Source organism: Ascaphus truei, chromosome 3 (genome assembly GCF_040206685.1).
Source record: "Ascaphus truei isolate aAscTru1 chromosome 3, aAscTru1.hap1, whole genome shotgun sequence".
NCBI classification, from domain to species: Eukaryota; Metazoa; Chordata; class Amphibia; order Anura; family Ascaphidae; genus Ascaphus; species Ascaphus truei.
Genome location: NC_134485.1, coordinates 66,901,350 through 66,922,918, shown reverse-complemented (window position 1 = coordinate 66,922,918; position 21,569 = coordinate 66,901,350). Strand labels below are relative to the sequence as shown.

At 42.5% G+C, this 21,569-nt stretch overlaps 1 protein-coding gene across 1 annotated transcript in view; it reads right to left on the bottom strand.

The window, feature by feature from the left end:
• CPD (carboxypeptidase D) overlaps nucleotides 1–21,569 on the bottom strand; it is a 65,172-nt gene that overhangs the window by 5,929 nt on the left and 37,674 nt on the right. The window contains exons 8-20 of the mRNA XM_075594248.1: nucleotides 19,604–19,713; nucleotides 17,296–17,398; nucleotides 14,581–14,723; nucleotides 14,331–14,500; nucleotides 11,563–11,880; nucleotides 9,730–9,925; nucleotides 8,720–8,855; nucleotides 7,054–7,203; nucleotides 6,572–6,667; nucleotides 6,409–6,473; nucleotides 6,106–6,237; nucleotides 2,684–2,869; nucleotides 760–859 (exon numbers count right to left, since the gene is read on the bottom strand). Of these exons, the coding sequence (XP_075450363.1) occupies nucleotides 760–859; nucleotides 2,684–2,869; nucleotides 6,106–6,237; nucleotides 6,409–6,473; nucleotides 6,572–6,667; nucleotides 7,054–7,203; nucleotides 8,720–8,855; nucleotides 9,730–9,925; nucleotides 11,563–11,880; nucleotides 14,331–14,500; nucleotides 14,581–14,723; nucleotides 17,296–17,398; nucleotides 19,604–19,713 (1,905 nt within the window). The remainder of the gene's footprint in view (nucleotides 1–759; nucleotides 860–2,683; nucleotides 2,870–6,105; nucleotides 6,238–6,408; nucleotides 6,474–6,571; nucleotides 6,668–7,053; nucleotides 7,204–8,719; nucleotides 8,856–9,729; nucleotides 9,926–11,562; nucleotides 11,881–14,330; nucleotides 14,501–14,580; nucleotides 14,724–17,295; nucleotides 17,399–19,603; nucleotides 19,714–21,569) is intronic.

The following is a 21,569-nucleotide window of genomic DNA, read 5'->3' as shown; positions in this document are numbered from 1 at the left end:
TTGGAAACAGTTACAGCTGTAGTCAGACCAACAGCCCCTGTAAGCTCGAACCCAAATCCACCAAATCATATATATTTATGTCAAAAGGAGCGCTACTGAGGTTGTGACCTCATGTGTCGAACAAGAGAGAGGACAAAGCGTCAGTGCTACATCTAACTTGACAAATTATATAGTTACATTTTATGTGTTTATCTTCTCATAAGCAAAGGTCATTTAGATAAATTCTTTGGCCAAAGTATTTTAAGCCTACAACCACGTCACGGTATGGCCCTTAATTGCCGTTCTTGCTAAGAACCTGTAAATGACCAGTCTTAAGATAGCTCTCCCTCCATTCGAGAGGTTATGAGAGCTTTTAGCAGGTGCAGCAGTGTTAGGACCTAAAGATGGGCCGTACTGTGAAGTGGTTGTAGGCTTGAAATACTTTGGGCCAAAAATTGAACTAAATGACCTTTGCTTATAAGATATAAAGGTAAGTAACTATATAATTGGTCAAATTGGATGCAGCACTAGGCCTTTTTGTCTTTTGTTCTATACAGCAAGTCAGCCCTAGAACATTACGCTTTTCATGGGTAGCTATTCATTATGGAGTAGTTTTGGATGTAGAACGATGGCAAAGCAATTTCTGTACCATTTTTCTTCCACAGTTCAGTAACACTAATAACATGCAAGTGGGAAAATGTAAATTACTAGAGGTATAAAAGTAGAGACTGAGCGTACACACAGTGTATTAAATTGGTTTTACATTTCATCGTTCCATACCTGCAACTGTAACAACCAACTCCCTGGGCAACCCAAAGATACGGTTATCCATATCAAAGATGATTTCTACAGGGCTGGCAGCATCCTGTCGGACAAGAACCTGAAATTACAAAATTCTCTGATTAGATCACGTGTAACTACTCTTGAAAAACGCCACTCATATCAAAAGCGTGCCAACATGGGAGGACCTTTCTTATAACCTTACCTCATCCTCAATCTCAGAAGGCCTACAGCACAAAGTTACTTTGCATCATGCTCTCTATAGCTCCTACATGTCACAGCCCTCTGTTTAAGGCTGTGCTTATAGTGCCGGCGACGTGACATTGCGGCAAAACAAATGTATCGCCTCCGTCGCGTGCGCTTATAGTAAGCGCGACGTGCCGGAGCAACGCGAAATTTGGAAGCCGGTCAAATTTGATTTTTCAGCGGCTGTCGCCACATGTGACAGCCTCTGAACCAATCAATGGCCAGGTCGCTTGCGACGTCGCTGCAAAGCGAAAAATACAACTTTTGCGGGTGGCGACGTCATCCGTCGCGCGGACTGTAAGCGCGGCCTAAGGCTCCATGCATCAGTAGCAAGATTGCTGTATCAATTGTATATCTACAACTTTTAACTGGAGCCGAATACACACTATTAAAGCATTCTTAGATGTGTTTTTACGCAAGGCTGGTGGAGTTCGGCAATGCTGCATGAGTCAGAGCGAGGAGGGACATGCAAGTTTAACATTTTGGGCAACAAAAAGCTCTGCAGATTCAAAATGTTCGTTTTCGATTTATAAAAAGTAGATGTGGATGGTTGACAAGAAATTGTCATTTAGAAATAACAAATCCAGTCAAAATACAAATACTTCCCATACTACCACATCTATTTTACCCTCTATTTTGGATCCAGGCTCACTTGTAGCATGTGAGTAAGTCCATGTAGCTTAACTCGTCCCCCACACAAAGTCCTTCTATTTTTCTTCAACTTTATTGAGGGGAGTTAACAGAAATATAAAAGTTCTTGTATGTGGATATTGATAGCAAATTTCTCTTGTCAGGAGAATAACCTATGAGAGGAAGGTGTCCTGCTATGTGGAAGTGCTTCTCAGAGGAAGGTAAAAGGAATTTCCTTTCTGAGGGAGCAATGGAAGATGTCTACTCACTTTGGCTGCTGTTGGAAAGAGGGAGCACACTTTCCTGTCAGAAAGGAACAAGCTAAGGGGTATAACAATATGCAGATAAAGGCAGGGGGAGAGGACGAAACCAATCTCAGATATGAGCATTGGGAGGTTGCCAGGGCAACTGACTACTGGCTGTGTAAAGGGGATTACTTGTAACAATAATGTTGCAATATACACGGGCACTGGCTGTTTCAGAGCAAGGAAAAGCATGTAACTTAACTAGGGAGAGCTGGTAGCCTGAGAGATGCAAAGGTACACAGAAAATAAACAATCCTGTTCCAGGACACACTCCTTTGATGGTTTTAGCACATTATTGCATATTAACTCTAAAAAGAAAATGGTACCATATTCGATTTGCTTTTACCAAAGCTTGGGAACTGATCATATAGTGCAGGTGTGGCCAACTCCAGTCCTCGAGTAAGCCACCTGTGCTGAAGCAGGAAAAGGCTGAAAACCTGACTTGTTGGTGGCCCTTGAGGACTGGAGTTGGCCACCCCTGATATAGAGGTTATGGGTTTCAGTATAAGTGTCACTCTCTACTTAATGTTGCATTTTACGGGTGGGATATTAATTGATTGTATATTTCTGAAGCTTCTGTGTCCATCTATCTTTGCTACTTAAACAAGCGCCATCATTAACGGCAATTAAAATGGTAACGAAGCATCTGTATGGGTAAAGCCCAAACATCTGTGGCACGCGTGAGGCTAGTTATCTCCTGCCCCACCGGACTCAGCTAGGAAGCAAAGAGATGCCATTCTCACCTGCGTGTGCTGCTGCTGATAACCCACTGCAATGGCGTTAATGTTATGGAATCCGGGTGCAAGGAGAACGTGGAAGTATCCTCCCTCTTTGGTGTAGACTTTTACGCCATCATTTAATATAATGGTTGCTTTCGGGACAGCTTTTCCGCGCTCATCCTTCACAACCCCACGCACCCCTTTGTGTACCTGGAAAATAAAAACAAATTCTAAGAAGGTCGTTCGACCTCTGTGCGCACACAAGACCTAAACCACCCCATAGATTTGACAAACAAAATCTACGAGGGGAGTTAACGATTACTTGTTCGGTTCTTTCATGATGGACCGGCCCACAGTCACAAATCGGTGCTGTGCCGAGACACACATTAAAGCGCCTTCACTTCCACGGGTTGTAAGAGTCTTTCCAACGCCGGAAGCTGTGCATAGCACAGCTTAGTAAATATGGGCTACGGTCTTTAAAAATAAAATGATCTCAAATTAAACTACAAAAAAATAAATAAAAAAAACAGCTGTCCAACACTGAAGAAAGAAGCATTGAAAACATGGAAAGGCAGCACTTGCCGGCGGACACCTTTGCAAGAAGTTCACAGGATCCAAGTGACTGATCATTAGGATAGCAGGCGCTGTATTGTCATAGGAACTGGATACAGCTAGCAGTGCTCCGGTTTACTCTATGACTTATTGATAGAAACCTTTAAATCCGCTCTCCGTTTCTGTGATTCTATTACACGTTCACTTTCCATTTACGTTATTGGCTGCTCCCGTTACAGACCCGTTTCCCTTAACCCCGTGGGTGCTGCCAGGCACAGCGGTTATTGACCCAATAGTCACGCTGTGGTGCTTCATAAAGTAACAGGCACGATATAAACATGGGGGGGGGGGCACGTCAAAACATCTCCCAAACTACTGAAAAATGGCGGTAGGGTGCTTTCTTTTGAGACTGAAAGGAGAAACATCAATCTCTATATACAGGTCAGGAAGCCCCTCTGTGAAATCCCAGAATTCCCTGGTGTATATTTTTCCTGTGGCCTATAAAAATCTATTTATGGCAACCATAGGATACATCACTGGGGGCTGAGCCCATGTGAAGGTCCTACAAAGTAGTACAACTACAAAGCTAAAGGTGCAAGAACAGCAGCGCACAGCCAAGGGAGCGAGGTTCAAATTGTAACAACACACAGAACCCCAGCAAGCTCTTTGTGGGAACCCCTGAGCCCCCCCAAAAATATATATGTATATAAGGAGTGCTATTAAGCGTGGCATATGTATACAACAAGCGACGAGAAGCCCAATGCTACATCCAACATGACAAAAATACACAGTAAAATAGTTTAACCCTTTGGCCAAAGCATTGTAAGCCTGTGAGCCCAATCAAGGCAGACACCTGTTCACAGATCCCAACACTACCAGATAAAATACTAATATACCTCTATTAGGATTACAATTCTCATTTACCTCTGTTAGGAGGGAGAAAGACCAACATTGGATCTATATCCAGCAGAATGAAAGGAACCTGCTGACTTGGGAAGTGGGGAGGGGTGGGCTTAAACCCTGGGAAGGAGAAGCCACTAACCTCCAACAGCTGAGAATAAGTTAACAAACAACACACAGAACCCCAGCAAGCTCTTTTTCAAGAGAATATATAAGTATTTTACGGTGTATTTTGTCATATTGGATGTAGCATTGGGCTTCTCTGTCAAATTGTAATAAAAAATACTTTATTGAAACATCACCAAAGGGAGGGTTTCTACACCTCCTCTTGGTGATGATCTGAACCTGGCTCCCTTGGCTGTGCGCTGCTGTTCTTGCACCATCGCACTTCTCTACCTGCAGCTGGTCCCGCCTCAGTAAGAAACCCTAGGATTGGGTAAGGCTTTAAATTATTATTCAAATCTAAGAAGCAACTGAAGAAGAAATGTGAGTACTTTGGTCTTGTTGAAGATTGCTGTATTTTTACACCCCCAACGAGGCAGCAACAGTGTGCGACACCATCATTGTCTGTTACCTTCAGGGGGGTTTATTATTTATTTTCACAAGACCTCTCACTAGCCTTATTGTAGTACCCACTCCATGCAAGAGGTTTCTTCCATTTTTTTATGTCTGCGGATATTATTACTGAAATATCATATATACCCTTACAAATACCCAGTATTACTTGTTATTGTATATTTTTCAATGTTTACTTGAAGTAATTGAAAACATTGTGTAACTATACTGCAGAACCACTCCAGTGTTTTAAGGACAAAAAAAAATTAAGAATGAATTGAGATAGCACAAAAAATAAGTTTATGACAAAAGAACTATGCGCATTTTAAAATACAGCATTAAAGATCAGGCGTGGTTGAGGTCAAAACTGTGAACCAAACTATTTAATACTAAATGGCAGTAAAAAACACCTCGAAAGAGGGAAAGTGGAGCACTGCGATGGGGTATAGCACAAAGGAAACCGGCACATCAATAATAAAAACTAATTTAATGAGTGACTGCGTGAGACATCCAAAACACATAAACTACTAACCACTCTGACGCGTTTCGGGCTAAGCCCTTTGTCAAAGTACTCTTTGACAAAGGGCTTAGCCCGAAAGGCGTCAGAGTGGTTAGTAGTTTCTGTTCTTTGGATGTCTCACGCAGTCACTCATTAAATTAGTTTTTATTATTGGTGTGCCGGTTTCCTTTGTGCTATACCCCATCGCAGTGCTCCACTTTCCCTCCTTTGAGGTGTTTTTTCCTGCCATTGATCTTCAATCAAGTTGGATGCACGCACCTACTGAGCTCCTGTGTTACTTATCTGGATGGTTATTCAAGTGAGCCTCCATCTCTACTAAAAGTGAGTTTACTGTGGAGTTTTCCTGCTAATGAACGACTGTGTTACCTATATGCTCTAGTGGCCTTATATGAGTGTGGTTGGGAAAAAGGGGGTACTATACTGTACCTTTGGGTGGTTGTGCCTCCCCAGTACAATATAAATCCCACTTTATGATTTAAGTCCGTATGTTGGCGGCCACTTATTTATGAGTCATAGGTTAAGTAATACACTTATTGTCACTATCTCAGCTCACAATACAAGGATTAATATTATACTCCCAGGATCAAGATCAATTGCTCAGTCTCAATGGGATTTATTGGATGTTATAGTTTATGCCTGTGAACTGTTTCTGTTGCACAGACCGTGGACTGTATGTCCTTCCTTTGTTACACTATTTAATACTAAACACAAAAAAAGGCTCTGTTAATATTTGATCTGTTTTTAAAAGATGGTGACAACGTGCAGGATAGACCAGATGGAAGTGAATTATGAGAGGCTAAGGGGGATCAGGGTGAGAATCACTGTTATATCAACACATGGCATGAAGTGTTTCAGTAATGTAGCCCAATGTGTGGTCAGGGACTTCTCTGGCCAGGAAGGGCATAATAACCATCCTTACCTCCACAAGCATGCTGAGGAGTGACTTCTTATTCTCAGCCCAGACCTCGTGCAGCTGCCCAGCATTGGGGAATAAGCAGCAGCTGGTGTAGACCGTGATCTCTGGGCAAAGGCCATATGTGACGCTGAAATCCTGCAACAATATGAGAGACGTTCTGTGACTAGTGCAGATGCAAAGGCTTTTGAATTGCAACTTCCTATCCCCCACCCACGTCCCCTTTATGTGTAAGAGAAAGGAAGTGGCCTGGTGCATTCCCAGTGATGCAACCCTACTGGACAGTCTCGATAATTCCCACAGCATTACCTTCATGCTACCCTGATGACCCCTCCATTCAGCCCCACAGATCACTCCTCCTGAGATGTTCTCATCTGAGGAGAAAGGAAACAGCATTAATACACAAATTTAGTGCCCCGTTAAGCATGGCAAAAAGAGCGAGCGACATACACAGGCTCGTGTCTATGCTTACCTGACTTGTTCGGACATCCTGGGTGTCCCATATGCATTGTGGGATGGTTATTTGCATAGACAGAGGCTAGATGTTTTAAGGTGTCTTTATTCTCAACTGTAAAACACAATAAAATGTTTAATGAGAAACCCTGCTCTAGTGTACAGGTAGCATAACAGAAAACATTATTTGCACAGTAATAAGGGCCCCGTCCTGAAGATTTTAGCCCCTTTGACAATTTCAGAACAGTAACCCTGAAATTGCAGATGCCAAAATGACTAGTATCTGCACAAACTAGTCCAGCATATGCCTCATACATGCATAAAATAGGCTTTACGTATTAATCTTAATATACAACGGTTTAAGTCTTTAGAAGCCTCAGTTCGAGTCAGTTAACGCAGAATATTTTGACAATGCCTGAGAAATCGGCTATATGAAACCCTTGCACACGGCTGCCAGTAGAGGGCAACCTGCAGCTTTTTCACCTGTTGCAGTCCACCCACCTGTGTGTACCGGATTATCATATGGATACGTGACCAGCACCGAACCTCCATCCAATACTACGGAGAGGCTGAAATCCTGCTTCAATATCAGACCGTCCATGATGGCTTTGGTCTCTTTCTCCCTCTCCCCGATAGGCCCAGAAGAGTTACCTAACAAAATGAGACAATAAAACACATATTGAGGAAGAATGCTTGGTAACAGCTTCCCTGCAACGTGGAAATGATCTTGAAAAAAAAGCAATACTACACTGTGCCAAGTCACTGAAAGAACAGCCGTGTCTATGGTTACCACTGGCAGCTGCGAAGATTTATCTCCTGATCATTTGTTATGCTAGTCTACATGTTGCAGTGGTTTTATTGCAGGATACACAGCTTAGTGGCAACCTATAACTTTGTACTTAACATATTGCAAAGGGTTCGAGAATTTCCACTTGGCAACATATTTGGAGCGGAGAGCATTTGGCCATGTGATAGCTTCTGTAATATTTAAGAGCAGAAATTCACAGATCTCAATTCAAAACAGGGGGACGTCCAGAGCTGAACCACACTATATTTAGGTCAGTGTCTCTCTCTCTCCTACCCCCCCCCCCCCCAAAGATACACAGTTGACAGGAGGGGCTCATCCATGTCCCTGCAGGGACTAACCAGTTGCTCTAAACAGTGGTGAGGCCTCCCTGACTCTGGTGGTGACATGTAATGCTGAATACTTTCCATCTCCTCCGCGTAATATTGTTTTTATTTAATTTTGTCCTATTAAGAACATGCTTTTAATACTGACAACGACTGCCCCGGTGCTTCTATCTTCTCTATCCGCCCGTGTTGCCCAATTGGGTGCACTGTACCGGTGGCTGAATTCAGTCTTTTCAACAGAATGTTTTATCTGAATTCTCTCTACTGGAGAAGGAATTGTGGCATGAGTGGGTGTGTCGGGTCATTTTGCTCATCTGCACGGTAACTTACAGTTTTAGTTGCCGGCGTTGCTGCTCCCATTAAGGGAATAAAAAATGGCTTCGGTTCTGCGGTCCAATAGGAAGCTGCAACGTCCTTGGGGTCACGACGCTGCGGCTTCCTAGTGGACGATACCAGATGCCACGTTTGTATGTACAAGGAGACCTGCAACTAAAATAAAGTGTGTCTGGAACAGGGGGTAACCGTAGCTAAAAGTATGGTTCAGCTTCAAAGGATCCCGAGTTCGGATTCTGCATGATTTTTATTTTTATATATATACACATATATACATATACACATATACACATATATACATATATGCATATATAGTGACCATGATGGGTTTGCCGCTGTTTCATAAATTAGGTCAGGCTCATTAATCGCTTCTAGGTTTTCTACCCGAGGAAGGGATGATGCTGCAATTCTGAAGATTTAGTAATACGTGTGAGCTAAAGTTAATTTAGTTAAAAATCTGATAATATATTATATTTATATTGCATATTATGGCAAAAGTATGTCAACCACTAATGTCAAGGGATCACAATACAATCTTATACACAAAAGTTAAAATTTACCAAGAAAATCTAGCAACTCACTGCTAAACTAATTTACATAGTAATCATCAGAAAGGTCTTTATTGGGGAACACAAATACACAACATAAAAAGACTGGCGTACATCAGCTGCCTGCTACCGTAGATGTAAGAATTTAGACTTACTTAGAAAATCAGTGTCCAGATCCTTGCCATTAGCATTGTTTTGACCTATGTTTGAGGTACATTCCCTCTCTTTCGCTCGCTCTCGGCCATCAGGATTCACCAAAGGCACAATCACGATTCTTGTTCGGTCAATTAGCTAAATGTAGGAGACACGAAGATCATCTTAAGAACAGATTCATCTGGGCTTAGCTCATTCTTTGCTTGGCAGTGCATTATTGGTACAGCTCTTATGCTATTGAAGAAACGAGATATGGTGTTTTTAAGGAGTTTACACATACAGTATATATTGCCAAATGGAGCATTGCATGGACTCCAGCAACAAACCTTATCTTTGGTTCCTCGGGCTCAGAACTGTGCCAGATATACAGTAAATAGTGTACAATTACATGAATGTGCACCTGCATTTCTCATAATCACTAAAACATGAAATAAGAGAAATGAAGCTGAGCACTCGTAGGAAAAACGGAGGGGGGAGGGTGAGATCAATATGATCAAAGTAAACATCATGGATATGCAAAACTGAGATGCAACATAACAGGCTTGTTTCATGATCAAGACCTCTCATTCTGCTTCATTTGGAAATGTTGGTACAATACGTGGCTAATGCTAACAGCTCTTGATCACAGAGTTTCTAAAACCAATGACCGGGAATACTCAGTGGGGCTGTTCACCCAGGTTACAGTAATGAGGTTTAAGATGGCGATGGCAAACTATAGTTAACAGTCCCATTAACTTTGCATACAGATTTTATAGCTCTAATTTGGGGCTGGGGGCTTCTGGTGAACAACCTTTCCAGGGCTTTTCCTGGTTACTCTGGTTTACTATATTCATTTGACCATCAGTACATTCTACTATTCATTAATGGGAGCCCTGGACCCTTTATCATGTTGATACAGGTGTAAGACCTGCTACGGCGAATGTTACAATAGTATTTCATTTAAGTGCAACCATACCTAGAAAGAAAGTTCTAGGTACAATAAATAAAACAAGTCAGAATGCTTGCGGCTCACCTTGGTAACCGCGCTGTTCTTTTTGTAGTTTAGGCAGAGAAACTCGGCAAACGTCAACAGCAGCTCAGTGCCAACTGGAGCATTGCCGTGGACTCCGGCAACAAACCGGATCTTTGGTTCTTCGGGCTCAGAACTGTTCGGTTTGTTGGAGATTTCGAGAGACCATATCAGGCGATATTCCACACTCTGGCCCAAACTTTTAAGGACAGAAATACAAAAGTGTTGGTAACCAAAAGCAGCTGTTGTAAAACAACAGAGATCAACACATGCGGGGTAGGTGTTATAGCCCTGTACCTGATCAAATCTAGCAGTCCTAGATTATGAGGCTGCGATTGAATTTGCAATTTCAGTCCCACCGAACAGCACAACTGGTATTTAATAAGTTAAGTAGACAGAAAAGTGCAGATCATTTAAAAAATAAATAAATAAAAAGGAATACAATCACATGACAAGTTGTACAACTTGACATGCTTTAAAACATAATTAAGCCAGAGATAGTAACGTTACTGCAGCGGTGTGCAAAGTGGGGGGCGCGAGATTCGCTGCGGGGGGTGCAGGGTTTACAGAGGCCCTGTGCGCTTCCCGAAGGCATTTAAGATAATGCCTGGGGAGCTGTAAATTTCTCCTTACCTTGGTTCAGACGCGCCTGGTGACGTGTCACCAAGGCAACCCAGCGTCAAATGACGCAGCGGGGTCATGAGACGTCGCGTTGCTATGGCAACGTGATATCATGACGCCAGAACCAACGTAAGCAGGGTGGGCGCGTGGAGAGGGGGACAGTCGGCAGGGGAGCGAGCGCAGGGAAAAAAAAACAATAGATTACACTCCCCTGAGTAACTGCAGTGTCTAAAACTACAGTAAATGCGTCTGAGGGCTTCTTCAATTCAGAAGAGAAATTTTGAGCGGGGATATGTATTTTTTCCAACTGCAAACAATTGCAAGTTACTTGGTTATATACTTACATAGTAGATGGGGTTGAAAACCCCCAAAGCGACATGTCCATCGAGTTAAAACTATGTTAAATTTAAAAAAAAACAGCTGCTTATCCTATATTTGTATTTACAGTATATTGATCCAGATGAAGGTAAACAAAAAACCTGTGTTATGAATACTCCCCGAAGGTCCTTCAAAGTGCAGTTAACGGACTGCCACTCTGGAATTGGCATATGATTTGTAATGTTCATTCTGCAACCATTACTATTTTTCAGATGAAAATTTCTAACACCCATCTATTTAAAAAAAAAATTGCTTGCATTTATTACATCCCACTAAGGCTGCGCTTATAGTGACAGCGACGTCGCCCGAAAACAAATGCATTGTCGCCGACGCGTGCGCTTATAGTAAGCGCGACGGCGACAAAGCGACGGGATTTTCAGAAGCTGGGAATATTTGATTTTTCAGGGGCTGTCGCCTCATGTGAGCCCCTGAACCAATAAATGCCCGGGTCGCCCGCGACGCCGCCGCAAAGCGAAATACAACTTTCGCTAGTGGCGACAGGTGACGTCACGCGTCGCGGTCACTATAGGCGCGGCCTTACACAGCACAGATCCCACATCAACAATACTGTTTCTGTTCTAGTTCTTCGGTAATGCTCTCCAGAGAAGTAGCAGTTGCCTTAAAAAGATGTCCCGACAGTGTGGTGTTATCTAGAGATTGAGGTTAATGCTTATTTTACCTAATGATGTATTTTAATATCCAAACAGTATGCTCTGGGCCCCACATGAGATTTCAAGGTTTCTATGATGATGCTGCTGCTGCAGCAGCATATAAACCCCTTTCCCTTGTTTCCTCCCATTCCCTGAATGTGTGTAAACAAGCACTGCAATCAATCACCTGGTCAGATTAGTAATGTGTGGGTAGTTGAGATTGAGTCCCCGGAGTGACTCCGACAGGTCCTTGTATGGCCTGTAACGGTACAGATCGATATCCCCCGAGGTGGACAGCAGAAAGCGTTCCAGACCATTCTCTGCGGAAAGGTCCTTGATTAGCGTCTCAAACTCCTTTGCGTTGGGGTCAGACATTTCCGTTTCTGCCACCAACACTTTTCCTTTATCTTCTTTATGGGAATCTGCCCCAGAACGAACGAGGGTGAAATTCACCAACAAGGCTTCTCCTTCACGAACAGTCACCGTTTTGGTGACAGGGATGTACCTGGGCAAAGGAGAGCGATCAAGAAGGGCCAATGCATTACTACAGGATTGCATTATACACAGTACAGTAACCCTGCTCCAGTAGTTCCCAACCACTGGTTTAGTCTCTAAGGTTCTCTATAAAGATTATGAGGAAGTTTATGTGCATTATCAATCTTTATGTCCATAACCGTGCTCACCATATTTAATACAGGGTCTAGTGGCGCTTTCTGTTCTAATCAGAAAGATGTTTGGCTGGCATAAGGCAGTGGGTGAGTATGCATACGGTATACACTGACAGCTGTAAAAGCTCTTCCATTAACAGGAAACCCTGCTCGGTTGTGCCATTTCCTCTGCCGGCCACAAGAGAGCATAACCTCTCCTCAGCGTAATGCTTTTTTCATTCGTTTATGCTGCCATTAAATTAGGTTCAGCCTCACTTTTAATCGTATAGAGCTTTGTAAATGTTTTTGGGTGCTCACGACCTAAAAGCTAATTTTGACATTTATGGTCACTCTCACGTGTGATGTAAGGAGCAGAACTTTAAATACTCCAAGAACATTTTACAACCCTAATACTGTAGACATATTTTCAAATTAACGGACCATTATTGTATTTGGACACCTGACTTCTTACTGGGTTGCCCTGGTCACATAATGGAGATCTACCAAGTGCCCAGGGCCCATATTATTAAATGTTATTCCCCTTTTAGCATTGGCATGGACTTTCGTTACAGCACAAATATAAAACACTGAGGCAGGACAAACTTCCACCAACAATTGATGGGGTAGTAGGGCCTTTTTATCGTCTCTTATATCAACATGCAGAAATTATATTTCTTAGAAGTGGAAAAATCCAGATATGGGAAAAATTATCCTTAAAAACAGTTTTTGTTAAAAACACAAACGGCTTGCCTTGGTCAGAGTAACATACCACTTACTCAACATTTGTATACCCTTTCAATAAAAACCAAGACAAAACAAACACTTCTACATTTCATTATTGTGGACTCAATTATATTTATTTTAAATTAATTTAAACGTTAACAAAACAGTTACTATATTGAATCCCCAAGTCCCTTTATCCATAACACTTATCTTTAAAATCTGTATATGCCATGTTTCTATTCTTATTTCCACGCCAATAAAAGTTCATTGGCAGGAGGTTGTAAATCCCATAAAATGCTGTGCCCTAGCAGTTCCACGTCCTTATTTTTATTAGCACGCCTTGGTTATATTGGATTTGGAACATTGACATCTCAACAAGTATATTGCACCTGCTGTATAGCAATTGACACATGATTTTATAGCTGGCCTAGTACAAGGATATGTAAATGTTTTAACATAAGTGTAGGAACACAGCACATTTCCCAAATGTCTCATTTCCCTCAGGTGGCATCTTTATCCAGGTGTTAGCAGCAGTACTAAACTTTTGGTAACAATCTTTCCTATATTCCTAGTTCTACAAACCAAGCAATATTACAAGTATAACGTTTCAATACTGTATATGTTCATTATGTACCAAATGCCAGCGATCATAAACTAAAACAAAACTGTTGACACAAGTTTAATTGTATCCTATTCACGTTCTCCAATTTTCTATGACTTGCAAATACATTTCTGCCACGCAGTATCTACAATTCTTTTTGAATAACCACAATCCTGAAAGCTTTTTTTAATTAATTTGCTTTGATGCACATCCTCCTCCTCAGTGTCGCATATATTTCTTACTAAAACTAAACTGACCTACAGGTATAATCTCCAATAAATATAACTTCAGCATGTTGATATCAGGGGGGGAGAGAAAATAAGCTTGCCACATAAATGATTTCTTGCTGCTGTAAGTATGGATGCACCTTAAAAGGAGCACTCCAGACAAGTGTTTTGTTTTTTTTAATAGGTTTCAAGTAGGGGGTCTCCGGTGCTGATCCGTGTTAATTTCATCTCCGCGGACCCTCTGCTTCCAGAGACGCTTCCCTCTGCAGGTATCTGTGCAGTTTAAAGCTCCTACGTCACTTGGGCCAAAAAGAAGACAGAAGGGATGATGTCGAGTCTTCCCATCGGCCCGCAGGAGATGGAGTCCTTTTAAAACGCCATATTGTGAACCCAGCTAGGGCTCTCCTACCGGCAGCACGTACAGAGGTATGTATCTCGGGAAGTATGGGGTACCCGGAGCTGAAACCAACGTGGTCCAGCTCCGGAGACCCCCCCCTTTTTTTATATTCAGGATAGCCTTGCGTCTATACCAAGCACTTCCAAATTCCTTTAACGTAATAGCTTCGGGTAATAGGCAATTCCGCAAATTCACCATCTTGTCATGAAGTAGTTTTTTACATTACCCCCAGGTCTGTTCTCTTCCAGCTTCAGCGCATGTAAACGTACGTAAGTACATTGAATCCCATGTGCTCAGTGGATCTCTATTCCATTTGAAATGAAGGATGCATACCCCAAGGTCTCCTGGATTGATACTTACCCTCTTGCGGAGGTTGTGATTTTATACACTCCGGGGACCAACAGTCGCCAATAATCCCCAACTTTATCCGAGGTGACAGTGTGATCAATGTTTGCTACCGTAATCGTGGCGTTCAAGATGCCTCTTCCATCCGTGGCATCCAGCACAAATCCTTTGACACCTCTGTGAACCTGAACAAGACAACAGTTTATTGTGGTCAGATATCAGCTTTCACAGTGGAGATGACCAGAGTCTGCAGACCTTAACTCACCTGCTGTATGAACTGCAGCAATGACCGGTGGTTGCTTTGCCAGTAATCGGGTAGTTCTGAAGCCACAGGGTATTTTATGCAGCCAAGTTCAATCGTCACCTCATAACAGTTTGTGTTCAGATAGTTCCAGTCCTGCATTCCACCTATGAGGGAGAGTTTCATTTCATTATCGGGCTATCATATGGAACACAGGGGAGACTGATACAGACTATGAGCCGTTAAAAGGTTTAAAAAAAAAAAAAAAATAGACTAAAAATGATCATATTTTCAGGTCCCTTTTTGCAGTATAGTGTGTGTGTTGAAGAAGGTGACAATGGAGTCCCATGCAAAGAGATACTGCCTAAATTTGATTGCCATCAATTAGTGCAGCAATCCCACCCATTTTGCCTAAAAAAAAATTTTCTTCATTAAAACACAGAATTCTAATGGGGCGGGGGGGGGGGGGGGTATCCTCTGGACCTGAAACGCTTTGGGGACGTCACGATTCCCAAGTTACTAACTGGTTAAGCTGCTGGTGTTTGATTTTCAAGGATGGAGCCCGTGGTCATCCAATAAGAAACTGCAACGTCATCCCCCCATGAGGTTGTGGCTTCCTATTGGCCTGTGCGTCAGCGGGATTCTGATTTCATCTTGATTTCCCTGATCAGACCTGAAACACAGGCAACTGAACCAGTAGATATCTTGGAACCTGTGAGGTTCCCGGTGCCAATAGCAGGGTTCGGCATCCGAAAACCGACCCATTCAAATTTTGTAAAATAAATAAAAAAAATGTGAAGGCAGGATTGCTGTTTTTAATCTGTTGCAAATAACTAGTGAATGGAAAATATCAGATTATAATCCAAGCCTTGTAATGAATCAGAATGACATACAAAATGGTTTAGAATAAGGCTTAGTCCATAGACATTGAAGCCGTGCGGAGGCGCGCTGAGGCTGAGGGAAAGCGGTGCTTTCCCTGGCCTTAGAGCGCGCGCCGTCCGTGGGCGTGTCTGGGGGGCGGGCCAGTGACGTCACGGAGCTGGTTCGCCCTCATTGGGCGAACCGCTCACGTGACCGGCCCTGCGCCCTCGTGAGCGCCGAAACTAAAGATTTGTTAAGACACACGCTTCCGCAAGCGTGCTGACACATGCGCGAGCCCCTGCTAAAGCCGCTCTCATTGCGGCTGCAGGGGCTCACTGCCGAGCAGCAGCACGGCTCAGCACATAAGCGCTGACCATGCCCGAGGCCTAAGACTTTTTCAAATATTATGCCTAATTAAAAGGTGTTATCAGTGCATTCATCACTGACGCAGTGACGCACTGGCGCACTATTCTTGTGGGTTTCTGAAAAGCAAAATATGCAGTTGTTCAATAAATAGCCCCCAAAGATTGACGGCGCTCTGATGTTGAGGAGTTAATCCTTATTCTGATGGAAAATCCTGCAACATATTATGAGTAGTTTGCACCCTCCAGCATTGAAGTTCGTGCAGCAATACCCACAATCTATTTCTTGCTTTTTACTAGGTCAAAAAAGCAGTTTTTGCTCATTTTTTTTAATGGTGTTATTTCACTGGTATTAGCGGCTACCATGCACGCCTCGTTTTAATGTGTGGGTGACAGCAGGAATTTTAAATTCTCTGAGAGAAAGTTTCAGCAAATTCGATCTCCAGAATGTAACTACCGAATGTAAAAATGGCGGGATTGTTAAATACAACACTCAAAGGAATTTGCAATGATAATAAATGACGCAATCATTTTTTTTGGTCAAAGGGGACTGCAGCTTTAAAGTAGTCTATACTTCACAGCACCCACAATTAAGCACCTTGAGCATTGTACCAGGCGTATCATTTACAGATGTAAGGATTTCCTCTGGAGATGTTAAATGTATGTATGTATGTCTTTACTTATAGCGCCATTAATGTACTGTACCGCTTCACAGCAGTAATACACATGACAATCATATAAATAACAAATAACTACAAATAATACATCATGGGAATAAGTGCATCAGACATAAAAGTAACTTTGTGGAAGAGGAGTCCCTGCCCCGAAGAGCTTATAATCTAATTGGTAGGTGGGGAGAACGTACAGAGACAGTAGGAGGGCAATCTGGTAAGTGCGTCTGCAGTGGGCCAAGCTTTATGTATTATGTATTATGTGTATAGTATTAGCCACAGTGCTACTCACATGCTTTTTGAAGCAAGTGTGTCTTAAGGTGGGTCTTAAAGGTGGATAGAGAGGTGCTAGTCGGGTATTGAGGGGAAGGGCATTCGAGACGTGTGGGGCAGTCAGTGAGAAAGGTTTAAGGCGGGAGAGGGCTTTAGATACAAAGGGGGCAGAGAGAAGAAATCCTTGAGCAGAAAGTTGGGATGGTACATAGCGAGAAATTAGGGCTGAGATGTAAGGAGGGGCAGAAGAGTGTGAAGCTTTAAAAGTGAGGAGAATTGAGTGTGAGCTGCGGGATTTGATAGGAAGCCAGGAGAGGGATTTCAGCAGGGGAGGCGTCGAGACAGATTTCGGAAAGAGTAGAGTGATTCTGGCAGCAGCATTTAGGATAGATTGTAGGGAAGACAGGAGAGAGGCAGGAAGGTCGGACAGCAGGAAGTTACAGTAATTGCGATGGGAGAGAGGGTCGAGTGTGACCCCTAGGCAGCGTGCTCGGGCTACTGGGTGAATGATGGTACTTCCAACATTGCTATAGAACATCACAGTCACAAATGATCATAATGAAATTCGTTACCTAGAAGATTATACCAGTTTGCGCCATTGGTGATACCATGCAGGAAATTCTCATTGGGGTACATGTCCTTACATGGACTACCTTGGAACATCTGGGTGTTTTCCTGAAAGCACAATAAATAAATAAAAAAACATTGGCGCTGCCATTTGTGTTATTGAATGGGAATAGAAGCAACTTTTACATGAAATAACTTGTGCAGATAATAGAACTGCAGAAATAGTGACAGTGCTCAATAGATGACCGTGCTTAATCCATGAGGTTGTTGTACACGTGGAGTTTTATGTTGTTGCAGTTCCATTTTTCAACACAAAGTGGTGCTGCAATAAAATAAAAGCCATCGGTCATAAACAGCTTCTTTGCAGCAATCCACATTTTTCCTAATTTAAGATGTGATGTGTTGCAAACTTAAGCCCAACTGCAAGAGGGACATAAAAGCAGTACAATATGTACTGTATATTCTGCCCTACTTGTATAGGAGCGTCTTCGTATTGGAGGACAATGCAGCCGATTTGCAGAGTTATAAACCAATTCCCAGAACAGTAAAATGATGGCAATGTTGAAGAGACTTTGGAAAAAGTTTCAGCATCAATCTCTAAACTACTGGAGGATTTTAACATGCCTCCAAGCAATATGTGCTCAGGATGAACAGCAAAAGCCCTGAAAATTAAAGTGTAAAGCCTCAATGCTCCTCTGTAGCACGTGAATTTTGAGGAGGTTGTAAAGCCCATATCCTTCTGACAACAAAAACTGGGCAAGTGCCAAGCACAGAAAATGTGTGAATCAGAAGAGCATGTTGTGCGGCCATCCTCTTTGTTGTTGGTTTTATAACCCCCTCCCCTCTTACTGGGTCCCAAGCTTTCCAAAGCCGCTGCCAGCAACAAACGTTTCATAGTTTCACTCTGAAACACCTAGTCTAGCAGGACACCAGCAAAAACACATCCCTATTCAAGGGTGATAAGTAGCTAGTGTAATGCACCAGAGCGAAAATGCAAGCACCGAGAAAGTCAACACACGCAAGTTTGGCACCAAAGAATTTCAGTAGCTTGCATGTTTGTCCAACAGTTCTGCATTATAGCTGCAGTTCCCCTCTCCTTAGCCAATTTGAGATAACTATATATAGTACATCTTATTTATCCATTTATCAATGTAGTAGTTAGGCCTGGAGAAAGGAAGGATCTGGAATACAAAGCTCCTCATGTTCAGCTAACCAACAGAACGCTTGCCTAGGGCTTCATATTGATAGTCTAAGTCCGCGTTTATACTGGCCGCGCGGGACGGAGCATGTGATGTCACGCGCGCCCGTCACTCGCGCAAAAACCTGCTCTGAGGTCCGAGGCGACTGGGAGGCATGGCCATGACGTCACATGAGCGGTACGCCCTCAGTGGCTTAACCGCGCACGCGACCCGGCCGTTGCGCGGCAAAGACTAAATGCTGTGTCTTCCGGAGAATCGCGCGCTCTGTCGCGCTTCTTCGGTTGCACGCTCTATGGGCGGCCTCTATGAGAAGAGGTTTGTTGTTCCTGCAGCACGCGTGCGCCTGAATTAAAAGACTCTGGCAAAGCCCCTTACAGTCACATAAGCCACATGTTGCTTAAGCATCTTGAATATTTGACAGAAAATTCTTCCCTTCAAATTCCAGGTAAAAAAAAAAAACAAGGCATTTCTTCACATTTTGAATGAAAGGCCAGAGCCAAAATTGGACACTTTATTTTGATACCACAAAAAGGGCAGAAACCAATCGATCAGACATGTTACCAATGTTTTAGAAACGTCTTTCTTCCCCACGTGTCCATAGTGGCAGTTCTGAACAATTGCTGAAAACTGTGTCTAGTTTAAGAGACATGTCATTTCTTATAAATAGACCCGTCACATCTTCCACCAAAGGCATTTATTAGTACCTAAAGTATGGAGTGATGTATTGCCACATTAATAGAAACACAATCAAAATTCTGTACCTATCATAAGGGTGTATACGACAAATAAAAACGAACAAGGCACAGAAAATAATTTAAACACAATATTGTGCCTCTTAAGGGCACCGAAACATTGGTCCATATATCCACGCACAATAGTTATTTAAATTGCTTTCTGTGCCACTTTCTGGTCTCATTAATTAAAACATTTTATTTTTTAAATGAATACATCAATAAATGTTGGCGCCCGGCAACCAATATAAAAGTTTCCCCAATGACTAGAACCAGACATTTAATAGCAGACAGGTGCCCAGCTGCTGTACCTACAGCAGAGTATTGGTACACATTCTGCTCTCTGTGGCAAACGTCCTGTTCTTTGTTTCACTAAGCCTCACCTTGGAATATGAGAGGGCAAGCTGCTGGAACACAGCATCATCCGGGGATTTACTGTACGTGGACAAGCGTTTATTGTCGTCGTCATATGGATAATTAACCACAAGGGAGCCTGCAGAGAGAAGGCTTAATTTAGGAATCATGTGAACAAAATACTCGAGATTTAGACATGCAAAAAATTGTCAGAATTCTTGTGCACCCGTTTATGTCTCAAACTTGTCTCCCAAATGCAGATTATAGGCATGTATGTTGTACATCTCATGCCCTATGTGCAGCATGTACAGGATTACCTAATTTCTGGCATCACTATAATAAGGCAGGGGAGTAGAGACTTATTTGAAGAGTATATACACACACACACAGTTCAGTAAAAGCATTCACTATTTACCATCTCTCTCACAAATTGCGACCGTTTCACAATTTAAAGGCATGCTTTGCACCTCTTCGAAGTTTGCCTAAAATGTTTATAAATGCATGTGTATACTACAAGACTAATCCGAGATCCCCTGTGATGGTCCAACCATACCGTATACATGAAAAAGCGACCTGTGAGGTTTGGAGAGCTCTGCACACATTATTACATCGATTACGAAAGGTGGGTCACAGTCTGTGACCCATGTGAACTTTTCCAGGACCAACATGGTTGCCAGAACAGTGTACGAAGCACTATAAAAATACAATCACACTAAAAAGATTTTAGATTTGGATTTAGATCCTCTATTTTTTCGCTCTGCTCTTTGAAGACCGTCATCTTTGGTTTGTGATGTCATTTGTGACACAGAGGCGGAGGGACAATAAGTATTTTGGTCACTGCTTTGGATTCGGTCATAAATGAAATAACAGATCATAGCAAAACAATTCCCAGAAAGTAAAAATGGAAAGACAAAAAAACAAAAACAGCAAATGTGATGGAATACAAAACACTAAAAGCTTTCGGCGAGAGGCGCTGGAATAAAATATAAACATCTTGACAATGGATCTTCTTTCTTCACGCTTACAAAGGTTTGGTTGTTTTAGTTTCATTGGAAATTGTGGGGTGTTCACTAAATCGCTGGTTTACTGCATGCTCAGCCTACCCTGTTCTTGTACGAGAGCCCCCCAGTGAAAAAAGGGGGATGGGGTCAATTAACCTGTACAAAGTCCTTTGCAGCAGATACAGCCCCCTCCAAGCTTCTATTTACAGTATCTTACACACTGACCTTAATCATTATTTCACAATTAGCAAATCCCCCCTCCCAGAAGCCTATGAATGCAACTCAATGTTAGTATCTTGTCGCCTGAGCATTTCCTGCTTCTTATTTATTTTTATCTGCAAAATAATGTTTCTCCTAATCTCAAGTGTCTGATGTTCCCATAGTAGCCTTACACTGCCCGAGCTCCAGGGATAGCTCAGTTTTTACGTAAGATTTCAAACTATTCTATCTTCCGAGCAGAGCAACAGAATTTAAAAGTAAAAACCGTGTCGGAAAGGGCAAGAAGGCGTTTCACAGCAACTAAAAAATGCCAAAAATGTTAAACCATGCCGATTAGCGGGGACTGCTGCTTTAGGTCACTGCCATTGGTTCATTTTGGGTCTTATGAGGGACTTCTCCTGTTTAAGATAGCGAGGAGCTCATACTAACAGAAAATAATCGCCACAATTCCAAACTTGCAACGATAATGTCTATAATAGAGTTACAAATCAGAATATCCCAATGATTTCAATGTATTAGGAGTCCATTCAAAACCTCTACACGGACATCCAGTATGGCACCAGACAGAGCAGCAGCAGAAGACTGAGCTCTGTGAAGGCTTCGCCAGATCGCAGCCAAAAAGGCAATAATCAGCACACAGAAAAAAAGGCACCAGAGGAGTAGGGAAAGCTAGAGGAGAGGCTCCTTAGCATTTTAAAGTCAGATTACTCCTGGAAAAAAAGTCAATACAAGCGATGTTTATATGTTAATGTTTTTTTCTTTCAGCGTGTGTTAT